The sequence below is a fragment of the Balaenoptera musculus genome, chromosome 1, assembly GCF_009873245.2.
Source record: "Balaenoptera musculus isolate JJ_BM4_2016_0621 chromosome 1, mBalMus1.pri.v3, whole genome shotgun sequence".
NCBI lineage: Eukaryota > Metazoa > Chordata > Mammalia > Artiodactyla > Balaenopteridae > Balaenoptera > Balaenoptera musculus.
In genome coordinates, this window is record NC_045785.1 from 12745488 (window position 1) to 12758393 (window position 12906).

At 43.5% G+C, this 12906-nt stretch overlaps 1 protein-coding gene across 1 annotated transcript in view; it reads right to left on the reverse strand.

Moving 5' to 3' along the window:
* The window catches only part of SDHB (succinate dehydrogenase complex iron sulfur subunit B), a 39860-nt gene extending 27300 nt beyond the window's left edge, over nucleotides 1-12560 (reverse strand). Inside the window, exons 1-2 of the mRNA XM_036852309.1 lie at nucleotides 12237-12560; nucleotides 1931-2058 (exon numbers count right to left, since the gene is read on the reverse strand). Of these exons, the coding sequence (XP_036708204.1) occupies nucleotides 1931-2058; nucleotides 12237-12308 (200 nt within the window). The 5' untranslated portion in view covers nucleotides 12309-12560. The remainder of the gene's footprint in view (nucleotides 1-1930; nucleotides 2059-12236) is intronic.
* Between the last annotated feature and the right edge of the window lie 346 nt (nucleotides 12561-12906).

Genomic DNA, 12906 nt, shown 5'->3' on the forward strand with positions numbered 1-12906 from the left:
TAAAAAAAAAACATGCAAAAACAGTTTATTTATCCAAGCAACACTCTATACTTACAAGTGTCAACTCCCTTCCAGTGTCTGCCTGCTTTGGTCACTCTCCTGTGCCTTCAGGTCATTGCTTCTTATATTTATCTTATAAACCAGAGTGTACAGTTATTATTTGTTGAAAGGTTAGTATGAGGGAAACTATTCTGCCATTATTGGAAGTAAACGCAATCACTTTAAATTTTATCGTTAAAAATAGAGTTATGAATTTAACTCTTCCAGTTTTAATCACATTCTCTAGTTTTAATTTGCAATGTTTTTATTTTCTAAGTATCTGATAATAATATTTTTATTATTCCTTAATCAAGTAGTTATTTAAAAGAGTGCTTTAAATTTCCAAGTAATTAGGGTTTTTTTGTTCTTAATATGAATTTTTAGTTTTATTGTATTACGGTCAGAAAATGTGGCCTGTACAATTTCCCTTTCTTTGAATTTTATTAATAATTTTTGGTTGCTGAATATTTGATAGTTTTGTCTGAGAAGAAGATTATGTATCAATTAACTCTATCTTATTAAAAGAGTTTGTGTGTTGATAGAGTTTAAAAAAAGCATTTAAAGTACCTGTGGTTTTCAAATAACTTTTTTGGTGCCATGGAAGCTTTTGTTCAAAAGAAATACTTATTCATTTACAAATAAAACAGATCATAAAACAGAGCAGCTCTGGTTCTACTTGGGAGGTGGAGGTGTGGAGTGGTGGGAAGCTAGAGCCCAGCCCACTAGATTCTTCTTTCCTTTTGGCTACCTGTGGAGATTCTTTAAAGATGGAAGAGGGGGCTTCCCTGGTGGCTCAGTGGTTAAGAATCCTCCGGCCAATGCAGGGGACACGGGTTCGAGCCCTGGTCCGGGAAGATCCCACATGCCGCGGAGCAACTAAGCCCATGTGCCACAACTACTGAGCCTGTGCTCTAGAGCCCACATGCCACAACTACTGAGCCCACATGCCACAACTACTGAAGCCTGCGCACCTAGAGCCCGTGCTCCGCAATAAGACAAGTCACCGCAATGAGAAGCCCATGCACCACAACGAAGACCTAATGCAGCCAAAAATAAATAAATAAAATTAAAAAAAAACAAGATGGAAGAGGAGCGGTTCAGGAGTGGTAATGCGAAGGACTCAACGTGCTGTTGTTGGCTTTGAAGATGTGGACTATGAGCCAAGGAATGCAGTTTCTCTAAAAACTGGGAATGGCTCTCAGCTTTCAGCCAACAAGAAAACAGGGACCTCGGTCTTACAACCATAAGGAACTGAATTCTGCCAACAGCTCGAAGGAGCAGAAAACGGATTCTCTAGTCTCCAGAAAGGAACACAGCCTGCTGACACCTTGATTTTAGTCACGAAACCTTTACCAGACTTCTAACCTACAGAACTATAAGATAATAAATCTATGTTGTTTTAAGCCACTAAGTTTGCAGCAATTATTACGACAGAAACAGAAAGCTAATACATAGGTATGGATCATTTTTAATATTTAAACTACACCCCTATCTTGTCCTATCACCATTCCAGCCAAGTTTACAGTGCTTATCATTATTATAGAATACATAGGTCCATATACATAAATTAACATAAAAACATTGAGTATTTTAAAATTGTTAATGTGTTAATGACTTCAGATACTATGCATAATGCTATCTCTGTCAGTATTCCTAGAAACTGTTATACTTTGATTTGCGGGAAGGAAATGAATTTTGTAAAAGTTGTTATTCTTGGTATTATGTTTTTGAATCAGGTATCTACCTTGTTGTTTTAAAAATAGATGATAAATTCCAGAGCCACTGGATAATCTGTTTTTAAACCTTCCAAGGATGGGAAAAGCATGTCCCTGAAATAGATCAAGAGCTCACCTTCATTTATCAAATACCTAGCTTTCACAGAGATACTCACTTATTCAAATCAATTTCGTAAGTTTGCATATGAGGTTTATCTCCAGTCTTGTCTGGGTCCCATCGATAGATGGCAAATTTCTTGATGCGGGGAGCTGTGGCTGCAGCTGTCTGGGCCCCACGGCAGGCCTGAAATTTAAAAAGTTCATAAGAAGGAAAAAAAAAATCATTAAAAATGCAAGATAAATCCTTCTATTTAGTTGCCACTATAAACTGCAATACTGGATACAAACCCACACATTACTGACACAGTCTTCTTGGATAGGCAGTCATCCAATATCCAACACACAATACTAAGTACCTGTAATATGCCAGACATGGTGCTGGGGGCTGGTGAAATGGTGCTTAACAAAAGAGACATAGCCTTTGCCCTTATAGAATCTACTTTGTAGTGAGCAAGAAGATAAATGAAATATTCACAATAAAGTGTAGAGAGGGAAGAATGCAGCAGAGACTTGCACTAGTCTAAGTGGTCGGGGAAGGCTCTATAAATGATATTTAAGCTGAGGCTTGATGTATAGGGATGAAGGGGAAGGAGAACAGGGTGTTATAAACCTAGGAACAACACATGTAGAGTCCCAGGTGGGGGAGAGCACAGGCACCTGTGAAGACCGAGAGAAGTCCACTGTAAAGCAGGGTGACTTGACAAGGGATGGAAGAGTGGCAGACTCGAGGAACTTAAGAAAGACTTGTAAGTTTTGATTTTATCCTAAGAGCAATAAGAAGCTAATAAAAATTTATCAGGTGGGTGACACAATCATTTTTATTTTTGAGAAGAACATCACTGGCTTACAAGGGAAGAACTGTCACATGACATCTGGGGAAACCAGTTAGAAAGCCACTGCAGTTGTCAAAATGAGATGCTGGTGCTTTTCGATTAGGTGTCTTAGTCTGGGCCATTGTAAGAAAATACCGAAGGCTGGGTGGCTTAAACAACAATCATTTACTTCGCACAGTTTTGGAGGCTGGGAAGCCCAAGATCAAGGTGTCAGCAGATTCGATGTCTAGTGAGGACCTTCTTGGTTTGCAGAGACCTACATTCCTGCTCTATCTTCACATGTTGGAAAGAGATCTCATGTCTTTTCCTCTTTTTATAAAGGCATTAATCCCATCATACAGGTCCTACCCTCATGACCTAATTTAACCCTAATTCCCTCTCAAAGGCCCCATTTTCAAATACCACCACAGTGGGGATTAGGGCTTCCACATATGAATTTTGGGGGAACACAAACATTCCGTCCATAGCATTATGGCAGGAAACAAGATAAAGAATATTGTATCTTAAAATAAATTTAGGGAACTAACAAACAGCTGAGACCTGCTCTCTCTGATGATACTGTTCCATCTCCTGGGCACTTGCAGTCTCTGCCAGTGGGTTTCACACAGCGAGCCAAGGAAACCTAGAGTGCCACCCAGGGGCTGCTGGGATAGATAAGGTTAAGAGGGTGGGCCTGACTTCCCTCACGCCTTCAACTACAACAGCCTCCGCATAAAAACATATTTGCAAAAAGGGTGCTGTTGCTCAAAAAAAAGTTTCATATTTAAGTTTATACTCATTTAAAAAACCACTATTTATTATTGCCTGGCACCGAATTAAATGCTTTATATTAATTACTCCACTGAATCTTCATTTTAAAGATGAGAAAAATGAGGCTCAGAGACCAAGTGATGGGCTCGTGATTACAGAGCTGGTGAGTGGAGCCAGGATTGGAACCCAGGTCTGTCTGTCTGGCTCCAGAACCCACATTCCTAAACACTGTACTATTCATTTGTGAATATTCTCAGGTCTCTTCTTGGTGCTGTTTTCTTCTCTTTACGTCTTAACTCCTTAAGAGCAGGTGTATTAGTTAGGGTTCTCCAGAGAAACAGAACCAATGGTGTGTACATATATATACACATATATGAAAAGAGACTTATTATAAGGAATTGGCGCATGTGATTACAGGGGATAACAAGTCTCAAGATCTGCAGTTGGCAAGCTGGAGAGCAAATGGTATAGTTCTAGCCCAAAGGCCAGCAGGCTCAAGACCCAGGAAGAGTCGTTATTTCAAGTCCAAAGGCAAGCAAAAAAAAATCAATGTCTTAGTTTGAAAGCAGTCAGGCAGGAGGAACTTCCTCTTATTCGAAGGAGGGTCAGCCTTTTGTTCTACTGAGGCCTTCAGTTGATTGGATAAGGCTCATCCATGTTAGGGAGGGCAATGTGCATTACTCAGTCTATCAGTTTTTTTAAATTTAATTAAAAAATTTTAATACAATTTTATTTTTTTATTTTATTTTCTGGCTGCGCTGTGTGGCTTGTGGGATCTTAGTTCCCCGACTAGGGATTGAATGCCGGTCCTCAGCAGTGAAAGCGCGGAGTCCTAACCACTTACTGTATACAGTAAATCCCCTACATGAGAACCTTCAAGTTGTGAACTTTCAAAGGTGCGAACGTGCATCTGGTTCCAGCAAGGAACCATCTCCCACCTCCTCTCCCTCCTCCCGTCAGTAACTCTTCTTGCCTGTTCACTCGATGCCAGCCCCTGTATGCCAGCTGTTATACTGTACTACTGTACTTTTAAGGTACTGTACTGTAAGATTAAAAACGTTTTCTTTATCTTTCGTGTTTGTTTGTTTTTTATGTATTATTTGTGTGAAAAGTATTACAAACCTATTACAGTACAGTACTATATAGCCGATTCTGTTAGTTGGGTACCTAGGCTAACTTTGTTGGACTTACGAACAAACTGGACCTATGAACGCGCTCTCGGAACGGAACTTGTTCGTACGTAGGGGACTTAACTGTAATGCTAAGCTGCCCCCATCCCATAGTCCTTGAAGCCCTTTTGCATTTAGGCAGATGAAACAAGGTCTCAACAAGTCCTGCTGAGCTTCTACTGTGGTGATGAGGGATCCTGCCAGTCCAAAGAGCACTTATAAGTTGAAGATAGAAATATTCAGATGGTATTCCAGGCCAGCTAATTCTCTTATACACTGTTAAAGAAAGTAAAAACTCTTAAGGTTAATTGAGTAATTACAAGAAATGCAATGGAGTTTATTACTTGCTCGCAAAAACCGCCCCAAATTAAATGAAGCTGAAAATATCAGCTCTCAGTATAAAAGAAGAAAATGTATGAAGAAAATGAAAGTGAAGGTGAGGATGAAAGCTGTATTTTATCTTATCACCAAGCTGGCTAAGATCATTAATAAAAGGAAAGTCATTTCTACAAATGAACACTTTTCACTAGGGACTCCATTGTGAAATGACAGGAACGTTTGGCTAATGCCACCTTGTGGTGTTTAAGAGGAAGTGGAAGAAGTGAAAAGATTCCTGAAGATATTATTATTATTATTTTTTGGCCGTGCCGCATGGCTTTCGGGATCTTAGTTGCCCGGAACCTGCAACCTCAGCAGTGAAAGCGCGGAGTCGTAACCACTGGACCACCAGGGAATTCCCTCTTGAAGATATTAGCTCCAGAGGCCTTTTGCTTGCTTAACACACCCCCTTTTTTGTTTTTGTTAGATTTAATGAGGTATAGTCATTACAATAAAATTCACTAATTTTAAGTGTATAATTTGATGAGTTTTGATAAAGTTGTATAACTTCTACCACAATTATGACAGAATATTTCCATTCAGAAAGTTCTCTAGTGTTTCTTTGCAGTCAGCACCCTCTCCCTACCACTGGCAACTGATCGGCTTTCTATCACTACAGATTTGCCTCTTACAGAATTTCATATACATGCCATGAGATAATACATCTTGAGCCTAGCTTCTTTCGCTCAACATGATGCTCTGAGATTCATTCATGTTGTTGCATATATCCATAGATTGTTAGTTTTTTAAATTACACTTTTCATTTGGAAGTAACTGTAGAATCACATGCATTTATAAGAAATAATACTGAGATCCCATGTACTCTTCACTCAATTTCCCCCAGTGGTAACACTGTACAAAACTACAGCACAATATCATAACCAGAATATTACCACTGATATAGTCCAGGTACAGAATATTATTTCCATCCCCGCAAAGATCCGCTCTTTTACAGCCATAGATAGCCATGCCCCTCAGGCCTCCCATTCCTACTCCTTCACCCCTAGCAATCACTAATCTGTTACATTTCTGTAATTCTGTCATTTTAAGAATGTTATATAATGTAATCATCTCATATGTAATTTTGGGAGACTGGCTTTTTTCCCATTCAGCATAACTCTCTAGAGACTCAGCCAAGTTGTGTGCCTCAACAGTCATTTCTTTTTATTACCAACTAGTGTTCCATGGTCTGATGCACCTCAGTTTGTTAAGCCATTCACCCACTGAAGGATATGCAGGTTGTTTCCAGGTTTGGGGCTATTATGAATAAAGTTTAATGAACATTTGTGGACAAGTTTCTGTGTGAACATAAGTCTCCATTTCTCTGGGATAAATGCCCAGGAGTGTAATTGCTGGGTTGTATGGTAGTTATATGTTTAACTTTTTAAGAAACTGCTAAACTGTTTCCCAGAGTGGGCGGCTGCTATGCCTGAGGCAGTAGTAGGGGGAGAGGGATAAAATGCCTTTAAAAAATATACAGGGACTTCCCTGGTGGCGCAGTGGTTAAGAATCTGCCTGCCAATGCAGGGGACACAGGTTCGAGCCCTGGTCTGGGAAGATCCCACATGCTGCAGAACAACTAAGCCCATGAGCCACAACTACTGAGCCTGCGCTCTACAGCCCGTGAGCCACAACTACTGAGCCCGTGAGCCACAACAAGCCCGTGCGCCTAGAGCCTGTGCTCCGCAACAAGAGAAGCCACCGCAATGAGAAGCCCTGAGAATCCTGCGCACTGCTACAAAGAGTAGCCCCCGCTTGCCACAACTAGAGAAAGCCTGCATTCAGCAATGTAGACCCAATGCAGCCAAAAAAAAAAAAAAAAATTAAAACAAACAAACAAAAAAACCACACAACAGAGTATCTGAAGGCGATAAAGCCCAACATAAGTTTTGGGGTACCCCAAAGTGTCACTAATTTTTTTCCAAAATAACTAATTTAAATTCATTTTGAGTTTTTTATACAACGTATTTTATACAACATTTGGTGGGGTAAGGGGGGGCTAACAGGAATGAAGAGAGAAGATACTGAAATCAAAATGGCCAGGGCAGGTTGTGCTTCTAAAAGTGATGGAACTTTGTTCATCTTGAGGGCTGAACTAAGAGTTAATACACAGGATTTTGGGAGCTGTGATTAAAAAAACATTCCCCAAAGAAATCTAAAAATTTGCTCTGTAGGTGTATGCAGTAGAAGTAATAATAATAGCTTTCATCACTCAGCCCTTACCACGTGCCAGATGTCATACTAAATTATGTCTAATCTTTACGAGGAAAGTTTTTTATTCTTAATTAAAAAATGAGAATAAGGTCATATAACAAAAGAGTCAGGATTCAAACATAGGTCATCTGACTCCAAAGTCCAACCTTTTAGCCGCTATATAGTGGTGAAAATGCAAATCCAAAACAGAACAGCACAAAAAGATAATTCCTCTTCCCCAAAAGATGCATAGAGAAAAAGTTTTTACTCTACTTATACAATCAGCAAGATTTTAGGCGGTAGTTGGTCCAGATATAGTCATTCACTTATTTGTTCAACTACTATGCTCCAGGGACTGTTCTGGGCTTTGGGGGAATCAAGGACCAAACAGACATACATTCCAGTCCTGTGCAGCTTACACAGTGATTGGAGGAGACGCACACAAATAAAACCTACAGTTTGTTAGGTGGTGATAAATGCCATGATGGGGGTGGAGGGAGGGGTAGAAGGGGAATAGGGATCCTGGAGACAACTCTGAATGGGGCGGCCAGGGAAGACTTCACTGAAAAGCTGACACTTGAGCAAAGACCCGAAGCAGGTGAGTAAGCAAGCCACACATAAATCTAGGGGAAGAGCACAGAAGGCAGAGGGAGCACGGAGCACAAAGATCTTCAGGTGGGAATGTGTGTGAGGAGAAACGAGGCGCTGGTGGTAGCTGAGAATGGAGTGAGTGAGAGGGACAGGAACAGGAGAGGAAATCAGGACGTTAATGGAAGAACCAGACCACGCAGGGCCTTGGAAGGACTTTTGCTTCTACCCCGAGTAAGATGGGAAACTACTGGAAGGTTTTGAGGAGTGACAAAGACAAGTTTTGGAAGGATCACGTTGTCTCCTGTTTTGAGAACCAACTGTAGAGGTGCAAAGATGAAAGCAAGAAAACCAGGAAGTAACTGCGATAATCAGCTAAGAGATGATGATGGCTTGAACGAGGCTGGTGGCTGTAGAAATGGTGAAAAGCGGTTAGTTTTTAAATACACTTTAAGAAGGAACTGACAGATTTGCTTACAGATTGGGAGTGAGGCAAAGAGGAAGGATGACTCGAAAGTTTTTGGCCCATGCCACGTGAAGGATGAAGTTGCCATCAACCGCGATGGGAGGGAAAGTTGGTGTGTGTGTGGCAGGGGAGTGGCAGGATTTCGGTTTTAGGCAAGAAAAGTTTATTAAATATCCATGAGGAAATTTTGAGAATATAGTTGGGTGGCCATCTGAATCTGAAGATTTGGGGTGAAGTCTGGGCTGGAGACATAAATTTAGGAGGTATCTAAAGCCCAAAGGAGTGACTATAAAGACGAGGCCTGAGGACTGAGCCACAGCATTTAGAGTTTGGGGCAAAAAGGAGAAATCAGCAAAGGGAGACAGAAAGAACTGCCAACGTGCAAGGGGGAAAACCTGAAGCCTGGGATGTCCTGGGAGTCAGGCCAAAAAAAGTGTTTTGAGGAGGGAGTGAACAATATGCTTCAGAGAGCAAAGTACCATGAGAACTGAGGACTGACGTTAGATTTAACAAAGCCAAGGTCACTGGTGACCCTGACCCAAGTACTTTCCGTTAAGTGGTAAGCGTGAAAAGTCTGACTGGAATAGGTTCATGGGAAGATGTGGGGAGATGAACTGTGGTCAGCGAGTTTAGACACCTCTTGAGACATTTTTCTATAAAGATGAGTGGAGAACTGGGGTGGTGGCTGGATCTGGCTTTTTATTTTTATTTTAAGATGGAAGAAATTACACCATGCTTGTGTGCTGCTGCTGCTGATACAACAGAGAAGGAAAACCTGATAAGGCAGGGGAGAGGGGAGACTTTCTGGAGAGCTATCTCTGCCTTTTTTTTTTCCCATACGCATCTTGCGGGGTCTTAGTTCCCTGACCAGGGATTGAACCCAAGCCCCCTGCAATGGAAGCGTGGAGTCTTAACCACTGGACTGCCAGGGAATTCTCATGGAGAGCTATCTTTTTTTTTTTTTTAATTTTATTTATTTATTTATTTAATTAATTTATTTATTTATGGCTGTGTTGGGTCTTCGTTTCTGTGCGAGGGTTTTCTCTAGTTGCGGCAAGTGGGGGCCACTCTTCATCGCGGTGTGCGGGCCTCTCACTATTGCGGCCTCTCTTGTTGTGGAGCACAGGCTCCAGAGGCGCAGGCTCAGCAATTGTGGCTCACGGGCCTAGTCGCTCCGCGGCATGTGGGATCCTCCCAGACCAGGGCTCGAACCCGTGTCCCCTGCATTGGCAGGCAGATTCTCAACCACTGCGCCACCAGGGAAGCCCTGGGGCTACTCTTCATTGCAGTGCACGGGCTTCTCACTGTCGTGGCTTCTCTTGCTGCAGAGCATGGGCTCTAGGCGCGCAGGCTTCAGTAGTTGTGGCACGTGGGCTCAGTAGTTGTGGCACATGGGCTTAGTTGCTCCGCGGCATATGGGATCTTCCCGGGCCAGGGCTCGAACCCATGTCCCTTGCATTGGCAGGAGATTCTTAACCACTGAGCCACCAGGGAAGCCCTGGAGAGCTATCTTTGAATAAGCAGTGGGACAGAGAACACGAGTGAAGGGCAGCCACTGGAGTGCTGCCGATTGTCCCACAGTAACAGGCAGAAAAGGAGAATATACAGGAGGAAGTGGGGAGGTGGGCAAAAATTTGAGGTTTTTTTTTCTTTGTAGCCTGTCCAGAAATTTATACCACAAACCCATGACCAAGGTGGTGGGGGTGGGGGTGGGGGTGGGGTGGGGTCCTTCAAAAGCATTTCTACCTCAGTCTACAAAACTAGTGAGTATTCAAGGCTTAGCGCACCTTTGTAGGAAATCTTGGATAAGATAAAACCCACAGTTTATAATTTAAGGGAAGAAGCAAGATCATCAACAACTGGACTGAATCCGGATGGAGGATGAGAAGGGTGAATTCTGGATCATGCTGAAGGTAGCCTGTTATGTCCCTAGGAAAGCTTCCTTAAGGAGCAGGCTTGGAGCTAGATGTGTGAGTGGCATGGGTCCAAATCCAAGCTCTACCACTTAGTAGCTGGATGTTCTTTGGCAAATTACTTAACCCTTCTGATTTTATTTCCTCTTTTGTAAGAAGGTTGGGAGTATTAAAATCTACCTCATAGGATTAACTAGAGGGCCAAGTTTCTAGCATGGCTCAGAAAATAAGTTCTGCTTTTCAGTATTGGCAACCGTATCAGTTCTTGTATTATTCTGATTGGCAGATAAGTATCCTAAGCCCTGCCAGTGCTAGGAGCAATGATATACACAACTGAAAGTAGGTGGTAATTGCCTTCAAGGAATACAGAGTCTAGATGACGAAATGAGGCAACAACACAAACAACAGTTAATACGTTACAGTTAAATACTTACAGGCAGAACTGTGGTTCAGTGGTGCAAACTAAATAAAAGGAATTCAGAAGAGAAATCCTACTGTGTCCTAGACTCCTAGGAACCTGAATGTACCCAGAGCTAATACATCAAGCTCATTACTTTTTAGGTGGCTTTTGTGGGTATGAATGCATATTCCTACAAGGGGGTGCATGTGTGGGGGAATCTTCTATTTTCTCTGCCCTCAGGAGGCCCTACAATGGCCTCACCTGGAATTACAACACTGACCTATGAAACCAGCCTTTTCTATAATTCATGCTTGGAAGAGGGACCTGAGCTTTAGAACTCACTCTCATTGGTGGGGCTCTCACAACTTAATTGCTTGCTCAGCAGCTATAAAAGGAATTGGTAAACAATGTCGCTATCAATCACCAATTTAATGTTCAGAGGGCACCAGCTTGAGGCTCTGGTAGGCAGTCCTCTTTCTCATCCCTCCTTCTCAGAAAGACTGTAAAATGACTTGTCTAAGTTCACATGAAGCATATTGGAAAGAGCTAGCATTAGAAGATGGGCCATATGCACTGTGCTGTGTAGCCAGAGCAGTTACTTAAATGAGACGTATTCTCATGGGAGTGCAAGAAGAGGAGAGGACCGAATATTTCTTGTACACCTACCATGTGCCCAGATCTGTGCTAGGAGTTTTTCACACATTATGTTCAAAACACTGAGTTTAGGTCCTGGATCAACTGGTTCTTGGCTGTGATATTTTTGAGCAAGTAAAAAAAATCTTCTTTCTGGGGCCTCAGTTTTCAAATCTCTAAAAAGGAGGTTAGAATTCCTGCTCACCCACCTTACAGGGTTATTTCAGGAGCCCAGAGGAGGAAAAAAGATTTGAAAGGGATTTGTAATACCTCAGTCCCTGATATACACAGATTGCAATGGCAGTTTCCCTTCCCCGTCTACCTGTTCCCATTCAGAATGCAGATCAGAAGTGTGTAGTTTCCTGACAATACAAGGGGCGTGGAGGAAACATATCAATGCACCCGGAATAATATAAATAAGAGCAGCGCCAAGCTCTGTACCTGTGATCCAAGCCCAAAGTCTGTCGGTATTATGATACGTCCTTTACAGACAGGGATACTGAGAGGATGACGCTGCTTTAAGGAACCCAGATCCTCAGGGGGCTGAGTGGATTTTCCTCCGTTTCTCCCTTCCCCTCTTTACTGAGCCCTCAACCTTGCACCCCGGAGGAGTGCCTCGCCTCCCAGTCCCATCCTTCACGCTCCGGCGGTTCTGTCTTTCTCAGAGGTGATGGTTTGGTGGCAGAAAAAGGGCTTGGCGTTCAAATGTTTGGATTCGAATTCTGCTTCCAAGTCAGTCGTCACTCGCTCGCCATGTGACCTTGGGCAATTCAAGTCCCCTCTCTGAACTTCTTTTTTATTCTTATGTCTAAAAAAATCCTCTCCGCCCAGACCAACTCACAGGCTGCAGAGAGGTGCAGAAAGATAACCAGCAGGTATGCTCCCGTCCAAAATCAGAGCCCTGAGCAAGCGGGAGCTGGTATCCTCCTCCCTGCGGCCTGGCCCTGTGCTCCCCTCAATCTCCTCCGCCGCCCCCTCAACTGCAAGCCATCTCCGTGACTTTCATCCCTGCCCTTCCCACCCCAGAGCCGAAGCTCACCTGCAGGCAGGCTCTGCCAAGGGTTGTGGCCGGGAACCGGCGCCTCAAGGAGACTGCGACCACCGCCGCCATCTTGGATCCTGACGTCGAGCCCCACCCCTTAACCCCGATGTCACTCTCCGCCGGCGTCCCGCCGAGCACCGCGGCACCGAGCCAGGATCCACCGAGGACCCGATAGCCGCGCAAGAGCCACCGAGGGGGAGGCGGCTTCCGGTTTTCCGAGTGGGAGGAGGGAAGGCGGAGACAGTCAACAAGAGCGTGCGCAGTTGTGGTGGGCTCAGCGCATGCCCACTTGGCTTCCCGCGTTGGAAGGTGACCTTCCCCAAGGAAGAGGGCGGAGTCTGAGAGGGAGGGCAGTGGAAAGGGGTGGGACAAAGAACATGATGGGGCGGAGCCATCTGATCCAAGTCTTATCCCAATTTTAACCCCTTTCTTCCTGAAAATTTATCACTCAATCACGTCACTCAACTCTGTCGCTGAGTTCTGTCAGACACAGTGCGGTTTGCCTGAGACTGTCCAGGTTTCAGCACTCCCACATCCTGAGAAACCCCTCAGTCGCGGGCAAATCAGGAGGGTTGGTGAATGAACCGAGGGGACTTCAAAGATGACTGGCAGAAGTGTCATTCATTCATTCATTCATTCTGATCTCGGGTGGCCTCCGCCTTGCAGC